A 15710-nucleotide genomic window follows, 5' to 3' on the forward strand; every position below is an offset into this window, starting at 1 on the left:
GATTCAGATAACAAGTCATTCACTAACAGTTCATTAGTTTAACATAAAATTATTAAATAAATTAGTGGTCATAATAATCAATTAATGCAATTGCTTTAAAATGTGTTTGTACCGAAAATGATATATTTTTCCCGTTTCTGATTGACGACGATAAGATCTATTTTTCAGTTGGATGCACAGTGTTGACGTAAAACACATCTTTTGTCACCCGATTACTTACCGACAAGGGAGAATACGACAATAACGAAATCAAACACATTCCACGGTTCCTTGAAATAGTATTGTCTCAAGCAAAACAGTTTCAAAACGCACTCCACAGTAAAGATTCCAATAAATATAAAGTTTATCACATTTAAAACTTCAGTAAACTGGTCTGATTGGCCGTAGTGCTCCAACGCCATGGTCAGCATATTAAGCATGATGCACACCATGATCACAATGTCAAATTTCTGATTCACGCAAAGATGGAAAATCCACAGCTGTACTTTTAACTGGAAATTAAGTAAGGCAACCATATAATAAAAAAGTTGTCAGGTTTTTATACAGTCACTTTTAACTTAGATACAACTGTAGTTAGAACAATGGGCAAAAGTCTGGGATGTGAACTGTTATTGAAAAAAGTGTGTACTTGGAATTAACCTCGTCCCAATAAACATTGAAATAATAAGCCTTATGAGCATCAAGTACTTGTATTACTTTACATGTATCGTGGCGTAAGACGCTTTGTGAAAAATATCTGAGGGGGATACCCTGGCAAATAATTATAAAGTGTATATTGTATGTGTAAAGTCACAACCAGTTCTTTAATACCCGGGAGGGACTTGACACTATGGCGGTATGCTGCAAGAACTGATATGATTTACCTTTGGTTTAGGTATAGGTTTCTTTGGTTCTTTCCCTCCTAATTTTTTCATTGCATTGTAGTATCTTTTCTGATCTTCGGTCATAAACATTTCTAGAGATCCTCCTGCGTAAAGAAAGGAGTGGGATCATAGAGCAAAGATGTATTATAAGAACATAATATTCTACATTAATCATGACCTAAAACAAAATATAGCTATATAATATAATAAGGCACATGGAATCCGCTATAAACTAAATATAAATAATCAAAGGAATATACGAATCGGAGTTTTTAATTACAATCGTTCCTATATTAATTGAGTAATTATATGTGCTGTCTTCGTAGAACTGAGTAAAATCTATAATTTATCATTCTGCGTGAAAAAATTTATGGCCATTCATGAGGATGATGATCGTTAAAGGTAAAACGAAATCATGTAATAAAAGTGGTGAGGCTTTAAGTTAAGTCCCTGAGAGGTCATAATTTACATAAATTCCAAATGCACTCGCCAAACACACCATTGTCACACTATATAACTTCAACATATTTTAGAATGTGGTGATAATTTCAAAGTTGATAAACCAACGTGTGGTAATTTGGCCTAAAGATGTTTCAAGCATAAATTGTGGAACAACACAGTTAGTGGCAGAACATATCGCATGTTTCCAAGAAATTTAAATTACGTTAGGTTAATTTATTTAACTCGCACAATTCATTTTTTCGCATGGCTCATGGTCGCATAGACCAAGGAAGTACATGTTCTTCCATGATTAGACAAAACCAAACGTGCTGTAACCTACACTTTTTCAATGTGTTCAAACGAAAAAACAAAGATACGAAAGGCAACACACTAGTGTAAGGAATAGGCATTAGCATCTACGCATTTCAAGCCAAAGGCGGCGATTTATTAGCGTTTTTCACTGCACTTCATATTATGTGCGCCTCAGTATGTGTTTTCGATTTTTTATACCTTATGTGGTTTTGAGTTTTTTTTTTTTTTTTTGACATGGTACATATATGTCATGTTATACATGTACTTATCATATTTATATTAAAAACGGTTTTATTTCGTCACTTATAAATCGCCACCTTTCCACTATGGCCTATGTAAAGTTGACGAAAAAAATGGTTAACTAAAGATGACGAGCACAGTTTAAGAGATCAAGTGTAGGTCACATGTGCAGAGAGAGAAAAAAAGACAGAAGCACTAGATATTGTTTGAACTAGATTAGGTAAGACTATATCAGGATTTCAATAAGCTTTACCGCGAAGCTCTTGCATGCAGATGGAGACAGCTCATCAACTATCCGAAATACGCATGCGCATGCTGGACATAGATGACTTCTGAAATAATTAGTCACGCTGAGATTTAAAAGAAATTCACATACAAGTTTATGTAAAACAACGGAAGCCGGCCTGCAGCCCCCCCCCCCCCCCAAAAAAAAAAAAAATACATTAATAAACAAGTATGAAGGAGAGCCGACATGAAATTCCACTGGCCCAAAGCCTGATAGTTCATAGAAGGGTTTCTCTGAGTTCAGCAAAAGCTGGGGAAAAGAATGACAACATCATTTCATTACAAAAAATGGAAATACAGTTAAATATTGGGAAAACATGACAAAGTTAACACGTATCTTCTTTTTCTGTGAGTTGAAATTCTCAATGATAACACCAATGAAGAGGTTAAGGGTGAAAAAGGAGCCGAAGAGAATGAAGATGACGAAGTAGAGGTACATCAGGACGTTGTGCTCTCGCCGTGGTTGCATGTCCACCTGAAATTGAAAGAGAAACATTGTAAAACAGACGCTTCGCCTGATGCCCATAAATGAATATACTATTTTCACTTACTAGTTGGGTATTTGATTTGATATAAGTATCCCATGCGCAACTACCATCTCACGGATATTCACAATGTATAAAACACCATCTTTGACTTGGCTGGATGTTCAGTTGACATGGAAACAGTGTCTTAAAAACGCATCCGTCAATCACATTACATGTCATTCAGCTACAACAGGAGTAGCTTTATAAATATAACAGTGCATTTACAGTTACAGTTACCCCCTGCGGGGAATCTATTCAGTGTCTAATCGGAAATTAAGGGGCAAGCTTTTTAAAGGGTCGCCGTACATTTGATCCACGGATCTGTTAGTCTGCTGTTCTGAATACGCTTTAAGTCGCATTAGCCTGCTATGGGGTCTGATTCACAAGGGCTATAGCCCGAAACTGGTCCCAACTATCAGACCCAAATTTATGTATTTATGTCCACACTAACACAAGATTAATCAATAGTAGTACAATATAATGGCATACTGCGCTTGCTATATAACAGGAGAAACAGGACTTATCTTTCAGACCAAAATCTACATTATTTTAGTGGACTACAGAAGATTCATCTTAAACTACCAGTAAGTAGGCCAAATTTGGAGTCTAAAAATCTAGACCAATTCTGGCGCTACGTGCGATACTACATCACTTCGTTCGTCCAACAGACATCTAAACAAGAACTTACATCAACTGCGTCTATGGCGTTAGTCATAATAGGCACCCACCCCTTGAATGTGGCCTGAAAGAGCAGACAAGCAAAACAACTCAAATTTTCTCCATGAATAGTTTTAGTTTTACGATTTTAACGGATTTAATATGTCATTTACGGATACAAGAGATACATTTGGATTTTTTTAATGAAAAATACAACGTAAGCTTGCTTCTACAAAATAATGTAGCACAGGGCCAATGCGTGGTGCTTAAATCTTGGTATTTCACAGCTTTAGTTAAGGCCCCTATACAAGAATGCCGGTATCATACTAATATATGTTTATATTCTGTACATGAATGGGTATGTGGAAAATATAGGATGACCTCTTTTAGAACTTTTCAGATTACAATATGTATAGGGGCCTAGTTACAGTTACTCTAAAATCTTAACGGTCGTCCTAATGTATCATCTAAAATATTTCGTTGTAACTGTATTTGAAAAAAAAAACACATTAAAATTATTTCCTGTGGTAGAGGTGATTTGTGGATACATACCACTTGCAACAGCGCAAGATATCCCACTAACGCGTTATCGAAGGTTATGCTTGGGGCCGACCACGTCAAGTTATGCGCCGAACAATTATCGCGCGTGTATATTCCCGTCCATTCAGCCACAACTATGGTGCCATTGTCCCACTTGCAGCTGTAGAATTTTCCGGCCAGTAGATTGACGCCCATGATGGAGAAAATCAACCAGAAGATCAGGCACACCATAAACACGTTGCAGATAGATGGAATGGCTCCTATTAAGGCGTTAACAACCACCTAGAATATTGTACAAAATAATGGTTAGTTTACAAAGGAACGAGTAAGACACGCGTATGCCCTCATCCAATTTTAGAAAAAAAAAAAATTAGATTTAAGAAAAGCATGGTAATCGTGATGGTCCACAGGTGGCTATAGATAGCAACAAATGGCAAAAAATTACTGATTAGAAAATGATCTAAAACCGAGCCTGGATGCAGTGTTTCGATCCAATAAATAAGATGGTGTGACGATGGACATTACATGGAATAGTTTCGAAAGTTTACTGAAAATCTGTTACTAGAAGCATATCGCACCAGCCATTCGCCTCTTTACCTTTAGCATTTACATCATACGGTATGACACTTTTTTTATAAATAATTAATTTGCTTATGTCGTAATGTTTTGAAGATGGACTCCATATGTATAGAAAGAATGCTTTGTCTAAAGACGTTTAACAAAGTAGGGACATGTATTCAGATAATGATACAACTTAAGTTCAGGCAATTAAAAACAGAAATATTGTTATCAAATCAACATTACTGATGCCAAAATAACAACCATTTTGTAATCAGATCTTCTAATCTGTTAGTACACCAAATTAAAAAAAAAAACACGAGTAAAAACACAACCTTTTGTTAGACTGGATTCTATGTTAGGGTTTGTATTTTGGCTGTGGTAAAATGACAGATATGCACAGAAAAAATGAAGCACAAAATGCTAAATTTACACGATCTGTGATAAGTATTCTAACACCTGTAACCGTGGCTGGACGAAAAGGTAGTTTGTATGAGCAATTCTAGGGAGAGGAGGAAGGGGAGTGATCTACTTTTTTCACTCAAAAGACGAGGTCAAATTATTACGCTTATAATAAGCATTCGCTTATATGTCAGGGCCGTAGCCTGAGCAAAATGCCAGGGGGGGGGGAGTAATCGGACACGAGGGGGCGAAGCCCCCGAGGGGGTAAGGTTTGGTAGGGGGTGTCCCCCTCCCACAGTGTGGAAAATTTTTTTAAACTGTATGTATAATACTGCATTCTGGTGCATTTTAACTGTTCTTTATTGATCAATCAGAAGTCAGAAATTGTGGGTTCATTTTGCCATAAGTAAAGTCATTTTCTCATTCTTTTGAGAGGTTCTATAGCGCTTGAATGACACCCGGAAAAGGTCGATCCGCACATTAAGGAGGCATCTAACCCCAAAATTGGCAAATTTTCAAACGAAGAAGGTAATTTCGGACAAAAAAGGGGGGATAAGGATCCCCTGGACCCATCTCTGTATCTACCTACATGTAAAATTATTCCAAATAATTCATACGCTCAAAAAGAGCAGATAAATTTTACAGTTCAAATAAATTTTTCAAGATTACAATGTAGTTCATTAGTTTACAAAATTTATAGATCTCTGGAGTACTGGTATATAAATAATGTCTCACCTAACTTTTTTGGTGACAAAGTGTAACATTGACTGTTGAGAACTCGATCTTTTTCTCGATGGAGTCGTCATCATCATCAACAAAATAAAGAAAATCTGTACTCTAAAAGATCAAGAAATAATCCTAGATTCCATTCAGTCTAGTCTGTGCTTTTCTGAAGTTATCTAATAGTTGCATTGCTGTGAACACATACACACTGTTGTTATTGTGCACAGGCCGACTCAGGCTGTGGGGTCAGTTTACATCATGTCCAGGCTAAACACCATGTAAACTGATCCCACATACTGATAAGGGCCATACAACCTGTTCTCTGCAGGCTCAAAACAGCCCTCCCAGCTTTGTTGGGCAAACAGTCAGGGTAAACAATAACCTGATAACAGCCTCGGGGATAGAGTTGGCTAAAAACAGTACACCTTTGTAAACAGATTGTTGAATGATTGTCTAGTGGCCACGAGTGCATTTTCTCACAGAATTGATACCAACTTTGCAATTATTTTTTTTTTTTACCTTTGCGATTATTTTTTTGCACCTCAAATCCCAGAGGGGGCAGCTGCCCCCCTGCCCCCCCCCCCCCCCCCCCCCGGAGGCTACGGCCCTGTATGTACCAAATCGATTTTTTGGGTGTAAAGTACTTACATTCTAAATTCATGAACTCCGTGTTATGTTTATGTTTAATGTTTTTTTTTTTTCGTTCCTTTGGATCACGATTACATTCTAGGTGACAATTCTCCAAGATAAATACAGTTCTTTCTAAGACAAACTCCATGAAAAAAGGATTTTGTACAATTCAAGTAAAGTTTCTAGTTATTGGTGTTGGAATATCTTTCAGTGGGTGACTTTGGTTTATTCGCACATGCATAAATCGTTGACGCTCGCATGGGCTTAATAAACCACAAATTAATTCATGCACAATAATTAATTGCAAATATAATACGAAACTAAATAAAAAAATCATTTTCATTATTTCATGATGGTGGGGGGAAGGAGTGTTGATGGGTTGTGGTGAGGTAAACGTTACCTGTTAATTTTTACTTTTGTTGGGGACAATGTGGCGCTTGAGCATGGATATTCATTACCTGGTTCAAAAGGGGAAGCACATTTTACCTATTTCAACCAGTCTGACTTACCCTCATTCCTTCCCACCGGGAAACTGCCCTCAAAGGTCGAAGCGCTCTCAGCGTTCTCATGGCACGAAGAGCACCTACATTCCCCCCAGAGCCCATTATCTCTGCTGCCAACCCGATCAGTGCAATCTGTATTTGTAAACGTTTTTACTTTATGTCTTTGAAAATACCAGTGCGAGAGTCAAGCCTCCAACTGCCACAAAGACTGCTTCTGTGCACCCGATTCGTAAAAATGAAATATCTGACAATGCCTTCGCAGGGATCAGCGTCTGATCTACTTGACAGTATCTGACAGAGCACATAATTTCACAGGCCTAAAATCAAGATCTTCTCTAGCTGATGCAGTTAAGATGGCATCTTTACATGCCATTCAGTAAGCATCTATGAGAACACAGTTTACTTTTTTTGCGTAAATTACGACGTGGTCGTGGTTACTGTCAAATATTTCACCTCTTCAATATTTTGGTGCAAAAACCAGGCTACTGGAATCAGTACGAGCCCAGGTAAACCGATTGCAGGCCAATGTCTTTTGGATGAGACATCCAATTTCTATGGAGCTTGACTCCCGTGTGTATAGACAGATATAGTACCATGTCAGTTGAATCTTACCCGCATTCCTTCCCATCGCGACACCGCTCTCAGAGGACGCAGGGCCCGCAGGGTTCTCATAGCGCGCATGGCGCTCATGTTTTTGCCAGCACCAGTTTCCGGACTAAGAAGTTCGAACATCACGCCCGCAACCGAGATCTAAATTTCAGTGTTAAATAATTGCAGACATGTAGCAAATAGGCTGGTAAAACAATATGAAATAATTAAACATAAAAAATAACCCTTTTCCGGTTTTACTTAAAAGAGTAATCAGCTGTGCAAAATTCACACAAAAATGAACATGAATATGATTTAGAACCGTATGCAAGGAGTAATGGTAACTTTCTGCCCTAACATTCTTTGTTATGTCTTTATCTGCCTCTGAGTTGCTAAAAACGAGCACCACAGAACTGCAATTTACTGTATGTTAAAGAACCGATTGTGACTTGATTGCCTGCACATGGTAGGACAAGATGGAAGGATAAAAAGGCTCGAGTGTCTGGCATTTTCCGTGTGTTGGTATATACTTCAGACTTTTAACAGTGTCGCAGCTGCCTCTTCACGCGTTTCGTTTAAAAACGCCTAAAAAACCTTAACTTTTCAGTGAATCTGTAATGTTCTGTGTTAGAATTATGACAATTGTGTAAAATTAATTTCAAATCAGAGTACACTTAGAATTATATACACACAGCAGGAACATTTTATGCTGTGGCCATCAAGATTTTTTAATATCCCATTCCATTATAACTATGTGTATAAAGGTTTGTGATGACATAACGTGACATTGGGGTTTCTTCGTAAGCATCATAACAGTTAAGAAAAGGTCGCCAGCTTGACATTACTGGGTATAGTGCCTTTTTAGCCTCGTACTCAATTTGCAAGGCAATCTCTTCAGAAGAAACACCTCCAGTGTTGCTAGATTTACACAATACAGGTTTTCAACTGATTTAATAATAAAGCATACTGGTGTCCCTTATTTCTAAGTATTTTTTTTAATATTTTTACGAAATAATAAGCAAATGGATCCAACATTGGCACTTTTGAGGTAGCACGTTTTACTTTGAACCACCAAAGTAATGTGGTCGTGTTAAAATTTTGTAAGGTGGATCATTATCGTAAGTAATAAAGTTTTTATTTAAGGTGTTTTTGAGATCCAAATTGTTGTTCCTGATTTTTGTGGGAATGATGTGCCTCTCCCTTGATTTAATTTAACAGAGCTGTTTTCACAATTTCTCTAAATGTTTTAGTATCAATAAGTAATGATGGAAACTCCTATCAATTCTAAGGCGTTGGAACGGTATCATCCTCTCTGCATCTAAGTGGGCTGACCACACGCTCAGCATAACACTCAGAAGGCGTAAGAAAATGTCTCTAACATTTCTGGCATTTTTACAGTTGAATTTAACTGTTAAGGTATAAGGCAAATTCTGACTAAGGATATGATTAAAAGTTAAACGATCGAATCAGTTGACATGACAAATTCTTAAATTCAGTTGCTTTGAACCACACATTTCCATCACTTGAATAGGTAGATTATGACTGAATCCAGTGGATTGTTTTGAACCATTCAATTCGGTTAAGATAAACCTTTTTCATTTGGTCAGTTACCAGTTACAGATTAAAAGCAACCGTATATAAACGGTTATAATTGAAGTGGTTATATCTAAATAAATGTATTCTTTAAAAGTAACCGAATTATTAACCGCTTGAATTGGTTAAAAGGTCAACTGATTTTGATACAGTTAGGTCAACTGAATATTTAGGATGATACAGTTAGGTCAACTAAATATTTAGGATGTATATTGACTGAGTAAATCGCTTAATATTGAACGCATTTTCGGTTAAGTTTAACTGATCAGTTTTAAGAGTGTGAGCACACATGCTTTATCGAGAATATACATTTGGTCATAAGTGATTCGTCGCGCAAACGCAGCTTTGTAAGGTCTGAAAGTTACCACTCCTTACGTTCAGTTCGAAAAAATGGATTCAAGTATATTCTGCATTTAAACTTAAATAAAAAGACAAAACAAATGCTTCAGAAGCAGTTTTGAATGTAATTTTTTAATCAAGTATATACAAAATTATTTTAATAATACTCAATCGTGCCAAACGAAACAAAATCGGTAAACTAATTGTCAATTTAACTGTTACAAAACGGTAAATTATTTCTTCTCAAGAAAAATAAGAACACAGAAAAACTTAGAAAAAATATAATTGCCAATAGAAGAATTTGCGACGTGTAGCCAGATTCTCCGCAGCGGAGACGACAACGAGACGAAAGAAGAACAAGTCTTCGATTTTAAATTCAAGTACATCAATTTTACAACAAGCAAAGCAGATATAGCTTGACAGTGGAGAACTATAGGTATTAGGTAACACCGCGATACTGAGAGGCTGCCTCGGGAGAGGAATGCTAAGTAGTATTATAGTACAGTTTTATAGCGTGTGGATGCAATGGAAACACAGTACAAAGGTGAAATATATATATGAGTGTGTGCATATTTAATGTGTCCCATATACACACACCATCTAAAATACAGAATAGTCTGACAGCACTTATCACACACACACACCCCAGCTATCACTCAGATGATTACATTCGAGAGAAAACAGTATAGAACAGTTGTACAAATCAAAATTAATATGTTATTAATACAAAAGATTTTAAAAACCATAAAGTGATAAAACCTTAGATGATACAGCACAGAAGAGCAAAAAATTAAGCAGAATAAATGTTTAATTTAACGCGGATTTTTAACGGCAAAGATAGAAGAAAATTCCATTTTAAACACTGAATTTAGATTTAGTCCAACAAAAAAGCTTCACAATGTGTATTCTTCTGATAATTTTGTAGTACAAATCTGGAAGAGTTGATCAAAACTCGCATCCTGTCTATAGATGGCACATTTTACATTTAAGTTCCTAAAGATTTGAATGAGTTTGACACACACAGAGGAGAATCGCCAATGTTTCACGTACGCGTACATAGGCCTACTATTCATTTTGACTAGCATTGCAACAAAAAAACTTGACGATATTAAAATGTTTGTCTGATGAATTCACCAGAGAATAATAAAGAAGGAAAATGAATTTTGGTCATTTGACAGACCGAACAGCGAACAGATAGTTACTAAGTGTTCGGCGGTACTGCCAACAGACAAACATAAAGCAAAGATAATACATGTAGAAACCCACTCCCGACATGCTGACTCGCAGGGCAATAATACAAAACAAAACAAAACAAAACAAAACAAAACACAAAAAAGCTTACAGGGACATTTACCTTAAGACTTCATTCAACATGTATGGATTGACTCATATCCATATTGTATGAAACTATATTAGCAAGTACAGTAGCATGGAGAATATTTGGTTGTGTAGTAGGCCATACACAATGCAAGAGCACATACAACTAGCTACTACGTAAATCCATTCATCAGAGTTCTTAGGAAATCCGAGTGATAGTTGACATCTCTAATGTGCGCGTCAGTAAGGATATGCACAAGCAATTATGGAATTTTTGTTGCTGATACGTGTGCTCGATTTAGTTACCATAAAAACATACCTGTGCTTTTAATGCAAAAATAAGGTTTGATTCAGTTTCATTATCTCTTATCGAGCTTATCATCTCTTCGGTTGGTGTCAAAGAGAATAGCCGTAAATGTCGGAAGAATATCAGTGTTCGATGACGGTGCATTTTGTGTTGGCATCGAGCTCATGCTGTCTCGAGATACACTGTCATACATTGGGTGGAAAGAACCGCACCGAACCCCAGTCTTCCAGTACAAAAGCATCGTATACTTTAATTCAGTGATATTTCCATCTTTGTTGCGTTATTATGATGTCACTGGTATAGTTGACCTATCAAAAGCTTTTGCAATATTAAAGAAACGCAATGTCGGTGCCATGTGGAAGAGAGTCCCCTGTGAAACAAGTTGTGGTTTCCATTGTACAGGTTCCCATTACAGGTAAGCTCCGTCCTAGACCCACTTACGTCACGCTTTACCTAACCAGTATGAATCTAATGGCGGGCAGACTCTCTGTTACACAGTCTGTTAACAACAAAATGAAGCATGGCGTTGTATTAGATGGAATCTCTAAGAATAGATTGTTTTAGTCCGTCTACCACTGCACACTTACATACTGTTACAAAGTAGCTAAGTCAAAGAGTATATGACAGAAAAATAATATCTGATGCCTTTATAGTATTATGAATTGACTGATATTATTTCGAATTATTGTAGTTATTTTTGAAAAATCAAAACTTGGAGTTTGGTGCGTGTTTTATCCACCCGAAATAAACATACAGAAATAAAATCCATCCAGTGCCAGAGGGTCAGTTTTAAATATAAATGATGCCAATACTAAAAATGAATTTTTGGCACTTTATGGATGTTATTTCTTAAAGAGTACTGTAGCACAATTAACACCACTACACAGAATACTTACGAGGCTTTGGATTAGTTACTGTAATTACTTACCCCAACAATAATCACGTCAAGCCAGCACCAGGCATCCGTGAAGTATTTATGTAATCCAAATGCTAGCCATTTGACAATCATTTCTATGACGAAGACTATGGTAAAAAATTTGTCGAATATTTCCAAAACCAGCTGCAGTGTTGGCCTGTCCTTCAGATAATAGTCTTCTACGGCCTGCAAAAGAAAAATAAATGGAGTCCCTTCAGAATAAGATTCATTGACCGATTGTGTGTCAGTTGGTTCAGACAACAAAATGAAGAAAATTGACCTCCACAAATCCGATTACTTTAAGAACGATTCCATGTGATATCCCTGACAAGAGGTATTCTCCTTGGGTTAAGAGCAATTTTTTCCTATTCACAAAAAATTGCTTGGTCCGTCCCTCACTTGATTTGAATTTTTATTCCTTTTTCAATTTAATAATTTAGTTTCAATCGACTGGTCAGTCAAATTGACGAAATCTGCCGTGACGCGCATTGCCTCGTTCACAAAAGAAACTTTTACTTAAAGATACATACAAAGTCAATTTTTTTGGTCATCAAAACCAACCAAATACCAGCATATAGTTTTAAGTAGTATAACTAAGAGAACTACCAAAAGACATTGTTTAATTTTACCCGAAAGTGATGTTTGAACAGATTTTTCTGCTAGCATTCTATGCTGTATGTCAATGGGGCAGAAAAGTAGATCACGAAAGTAGGTTAAATTGACAACCAAAAATTTAAAGAAAGGAGCACTCTAAAGCTCCTTTAAGGCTGATCGAGTGGTCTATTCAGTTTATCCCTTGACATGTCGAATTTATTAGAGTCGTATAAGAAACTAGTAGTAGTGGTTTACATGTGTTACTGGGAATCCACGCTCCACCGATGCTCGGTTCGTATGTACCTTTAAAGAGGTTTATTTGGGGAATTTAAGCAGCTTTACAGGACATGAATATGACTGTGGGAGTTTTCAAACTCATGGTTAGAAATTCTAAAATACAGTTTGGCGGATATTCCATGGAGTAGCCCTTCAAGGTAAGAAATAATGGATTTGGGAATTTTTCACAATCAATCTGTTCAGACTTATGTGAACACTGCTTCAAGTTTTTTTTTACTTACAAGCGCCATGCTGCTCATAATGATGCATATGATGATGAAAGTTTCAAAATAATTGTGCTCCACGAGTTGGTAGGCCTTGCAACGAATAGCCCAAAACTTTTTGCAAAAGTCCGTCTGTGTGCATGGGACAAAGCATGCGCACTTGGCTGTCCACCTGGCGGGAAAACAGTCATCCGGGTATTTTATGTACGTCACATCAACCTCATTAGGTTCCGGATCTCCCGCTTCTAGTTGGTCCTCTCCCTCTGCAAGAGAAACTAAGCTTCCGGGTTTTTCCGGTGAATCACCCTTCTTTTCAGAGCCGACTTCTTCAGTTGGTGTCACAGGATCTTGCTTTTTGCATAGCGAGTCTTCACTTACAGGTCGGGTTGGCGGTTCATCTGCGTGCGATCTTGTCGGGCTTTTACCCTCATCTTCGCAGGTGAACGATGCCCCACTATCCCTGTTTCCACAACCATTTTGCCTAGATCCGTCGAAGTTAACTTGACTTTCTACACGAGAAAAAAAGCATTATATTTTTATAGATAAAAAAGCAGTTTAATTGAAAAAAAACAAGCTACAAAAAGATGTGCTCCGTATGACTCAACAATCATCACTGCTGCCTTTACTCTTTTAATATTGTTTTGTGGCAGTGTATTCGTTCTTTCATTCTACAATAAATAAAACTAAACGTTATTCAATATTGATGTAACAAGAGGAATGATATTTTGGGAGCGAACCGTGTCACAGGTATAGTATCGAAGTACGTGTAATGATATTGCATGTGCGGTGACATAAGTATGTTAGTGAGTTTGTGTAGAGATACAAGCGACTTATGAAAACTCAGATAAAACGGCAGTTGCTCGGTTCAGAAAATGGAAAGGCTGCTTTCGGGCTACATCAGCTTTGAAGAATATAATTGGACTTTGACTATAATTAATCATATTACCTTTTGTCCCTTTTTCCATAGCCTCCAAAGCATCTTTTTCTTTCACAGCGCCATTGTGCATTGGAACCTCACCATCTACCATGTCTTTCGAGTTTTCTTTTCCATTAACTGCTACTGTCGTTACATCTGTCGCAGAACCGCCTCTTTTGATAAACATTTTTCTGAGCCTAAGAAAACCTTCCACGATTTTCATCTTGATAAAATTTTTAAATCGGGATATGCGGTCGAATGCTTCTGCTATTTTGTTAGGCTCCTCTGGTTCAGAGTCATCCGAGTCCGAACCCAGAGAGTCCGCCGAAAAGGAACTCAACAGCAAGGCTAAAAACAAGTTCAGCACCTGGAAATAGGACACACAGGTATAATTCTGATATGATGTTTGACATGACAGCCAATATCATGCATTGCGCCACAGTAAAAACATCAAATAAAAAAACTGCACTTTTCGGATATTTCTACCGGGCATATTGATGATGAATAATAAAATTCTATATTCCATTAAAAACCATATCAAGTTAAAGTGAAAAACAATAAATTGCACTACACAGCTATTGAAAAAAAAAAAACGTAAAGCTATCCGCATCTTGTAGAAATTGACAAAGCTTACGATTCAGTAAAATTAGATAAAATTAACGTAAATCTATGTAATTTAATAATTTAATAATGCTTATCTCACGTACTCACCACCAAGTTGCCGATAACAACAGTGAGCAGGAAGAATGGAACACACGAGTAGCCGACCGCTTGCATGCAAAGCCACATGTTCTCTATCCACTCTCCACAAAGTACACGGAACACAATCATAAAGGAGTGGATGAAGTCAGTAAAGTTCCACCTCGGCAATCCAGTGAAATAATCCGGTCCGTATTTTTCTTTATAGCTCTCACCGAACAACTGCATCCCCAGAACAGCAAAGATAAAAATGACAATTCCCAAAACGATGGTAAGGTTTCCTAGGGCCCCCATGGTTCTTATCATGATGCTCATCAGCATGTTCAACGTGGGCCAAGATTTGGCAAGCTTGAACACTCTTAGCTGGAAAAATATAGATGCGTGACTATTAATATAATCTATTTTCCACGAATCTCACGAATCGAGTTTGTGTTTGCAACACTGCCAACAACCTCAAATACATGGATTCGAAAAGTGTGTTTCATATAAAATAACTTGGTACCAATCACCAATTTGAATTTGCAACACAAAAGCTTTACCGTTTGCAACCCAAGTGATTCAATATTGATGCCTCAAGTGATTATTATTATTTCAGTTATCACAGACATATTTTTTCGGCATACATGGATTTATGTCGCCCGGGACCGTTCATCTCCGTCAGCCGTACATGTTAATCGCATTTACAGCGGGTGGGCTCACAGACCACCTTCATATGCAATAAACGCGCTTACAGTGTGCACTTGGTGAGGCAGTGATGTACTATCAATGTAAATCTGTATACTTCCTAGTACTGGTGTTCATTGTATCACAGCTTTTTCAATCATATTCGTTTTTATTTATTCATTTATTTAGTGTGCGTGTGAGTGTGTGTGTGCTGGAAAGCCTCACTCATATTGCGTTACATATAATATTTTTTGGATACTAAAAGAACTTTATTACAGCGATTTAAAATTAAAGGATAACTATGATTTTTTATGTATAACTTTGAAAAATGATAAAATTCTCAAAGGAAACTATTGGCAGAAGCACCTACCAATCGAAATGATCGCAGAACCGAGAGGCCTTTCACTCCTGAAAGTCCCAACTCAACCAAACTGAGCACCACAATGATGATATCAAAGCAATTCCACGGGTCTTTCAAATAAACCGGGATATTCAGGGCAATGATCTTCAAAAAGGCCTCTAGCGCGAAGATGGCCGTGAAAACCTGGAAAAGAGCATTTGAAGGATACAGTACATAGACAAGATATTCGGCGCAGC

At 37.2% G+C, this 15710-nt stretch overlaps 1 protein-coding gene across 15 annotated transcripts in view; it reads right to left on the reverse strand.

The window, feature by feature from the left end:
* LOC106156698 (sodium channel protein para) overlaps window positions 1-15710 on the reverse strand; it is a 55270-nt gene that overhangs the window by 3730 nt on the left and 35830 nt on the right. For 9 of the 15 annotated variants that reach the window (XM_087005848.1, XM_087005843.1, XM_087005849.1 and 6 more), the window contains 11 exons: window positions 15484-15657; window positions 14463-14813; window positions 13782-14118; window positions 12854-13344; window positions 11754-11927; window positions 7294-7431; window positions 3878-4147; window positions 3357-3410; window positions 2479-2616; window positions 864-971; window positions 221-491 (listed from right to left, as the gene is read on the reverse strand). In XM_087005848.1, the coding sequence (XP_086861974.1) occupies window positions 221-491; window positions 864-971; window positions 2479-2616; window positions 3357-3410; window positions 3878-4147; window positions 7294-7431; window positions 11754-11927; window positions 12854-13344; window positions 13782-14118; window positions 14463-14813; window positions 15484-15657 (2506 nt within the window). Of the gene's footprint in view, window positions 1-220; window positions 492-863; window positions 972-2474; window positions 2617-3356; window positions 3411-3877; window positions 4148-6687; window positions 6814-7293; window positions 7432-11753; window positions 11928-12853; window positions 13345-13781; window positions 14119-14462; window positions 14814-15483; window positions 15658-15710 lie in introns of all 15 variants that reach the window. The other 6 variants (XM_087005854.1, XM_087005845.1, XM_087005851.1 and 3 more) reach the window with 4 other exon arrangements.

The sequence above is a fragment of the Lingula anatina genome, chromosome 2 (assembly GCF_051362555.1).
Source record: "Lingula anatina isolate TDL-2025a chromosome 2, LinAna3.0, whole genome shotgun sequence".
NCBI lineage: Eukaryota > Metazoa > Brachiopoda > Lingulata > Lingulida > Lingulidae > Lingula > Lingula anatina.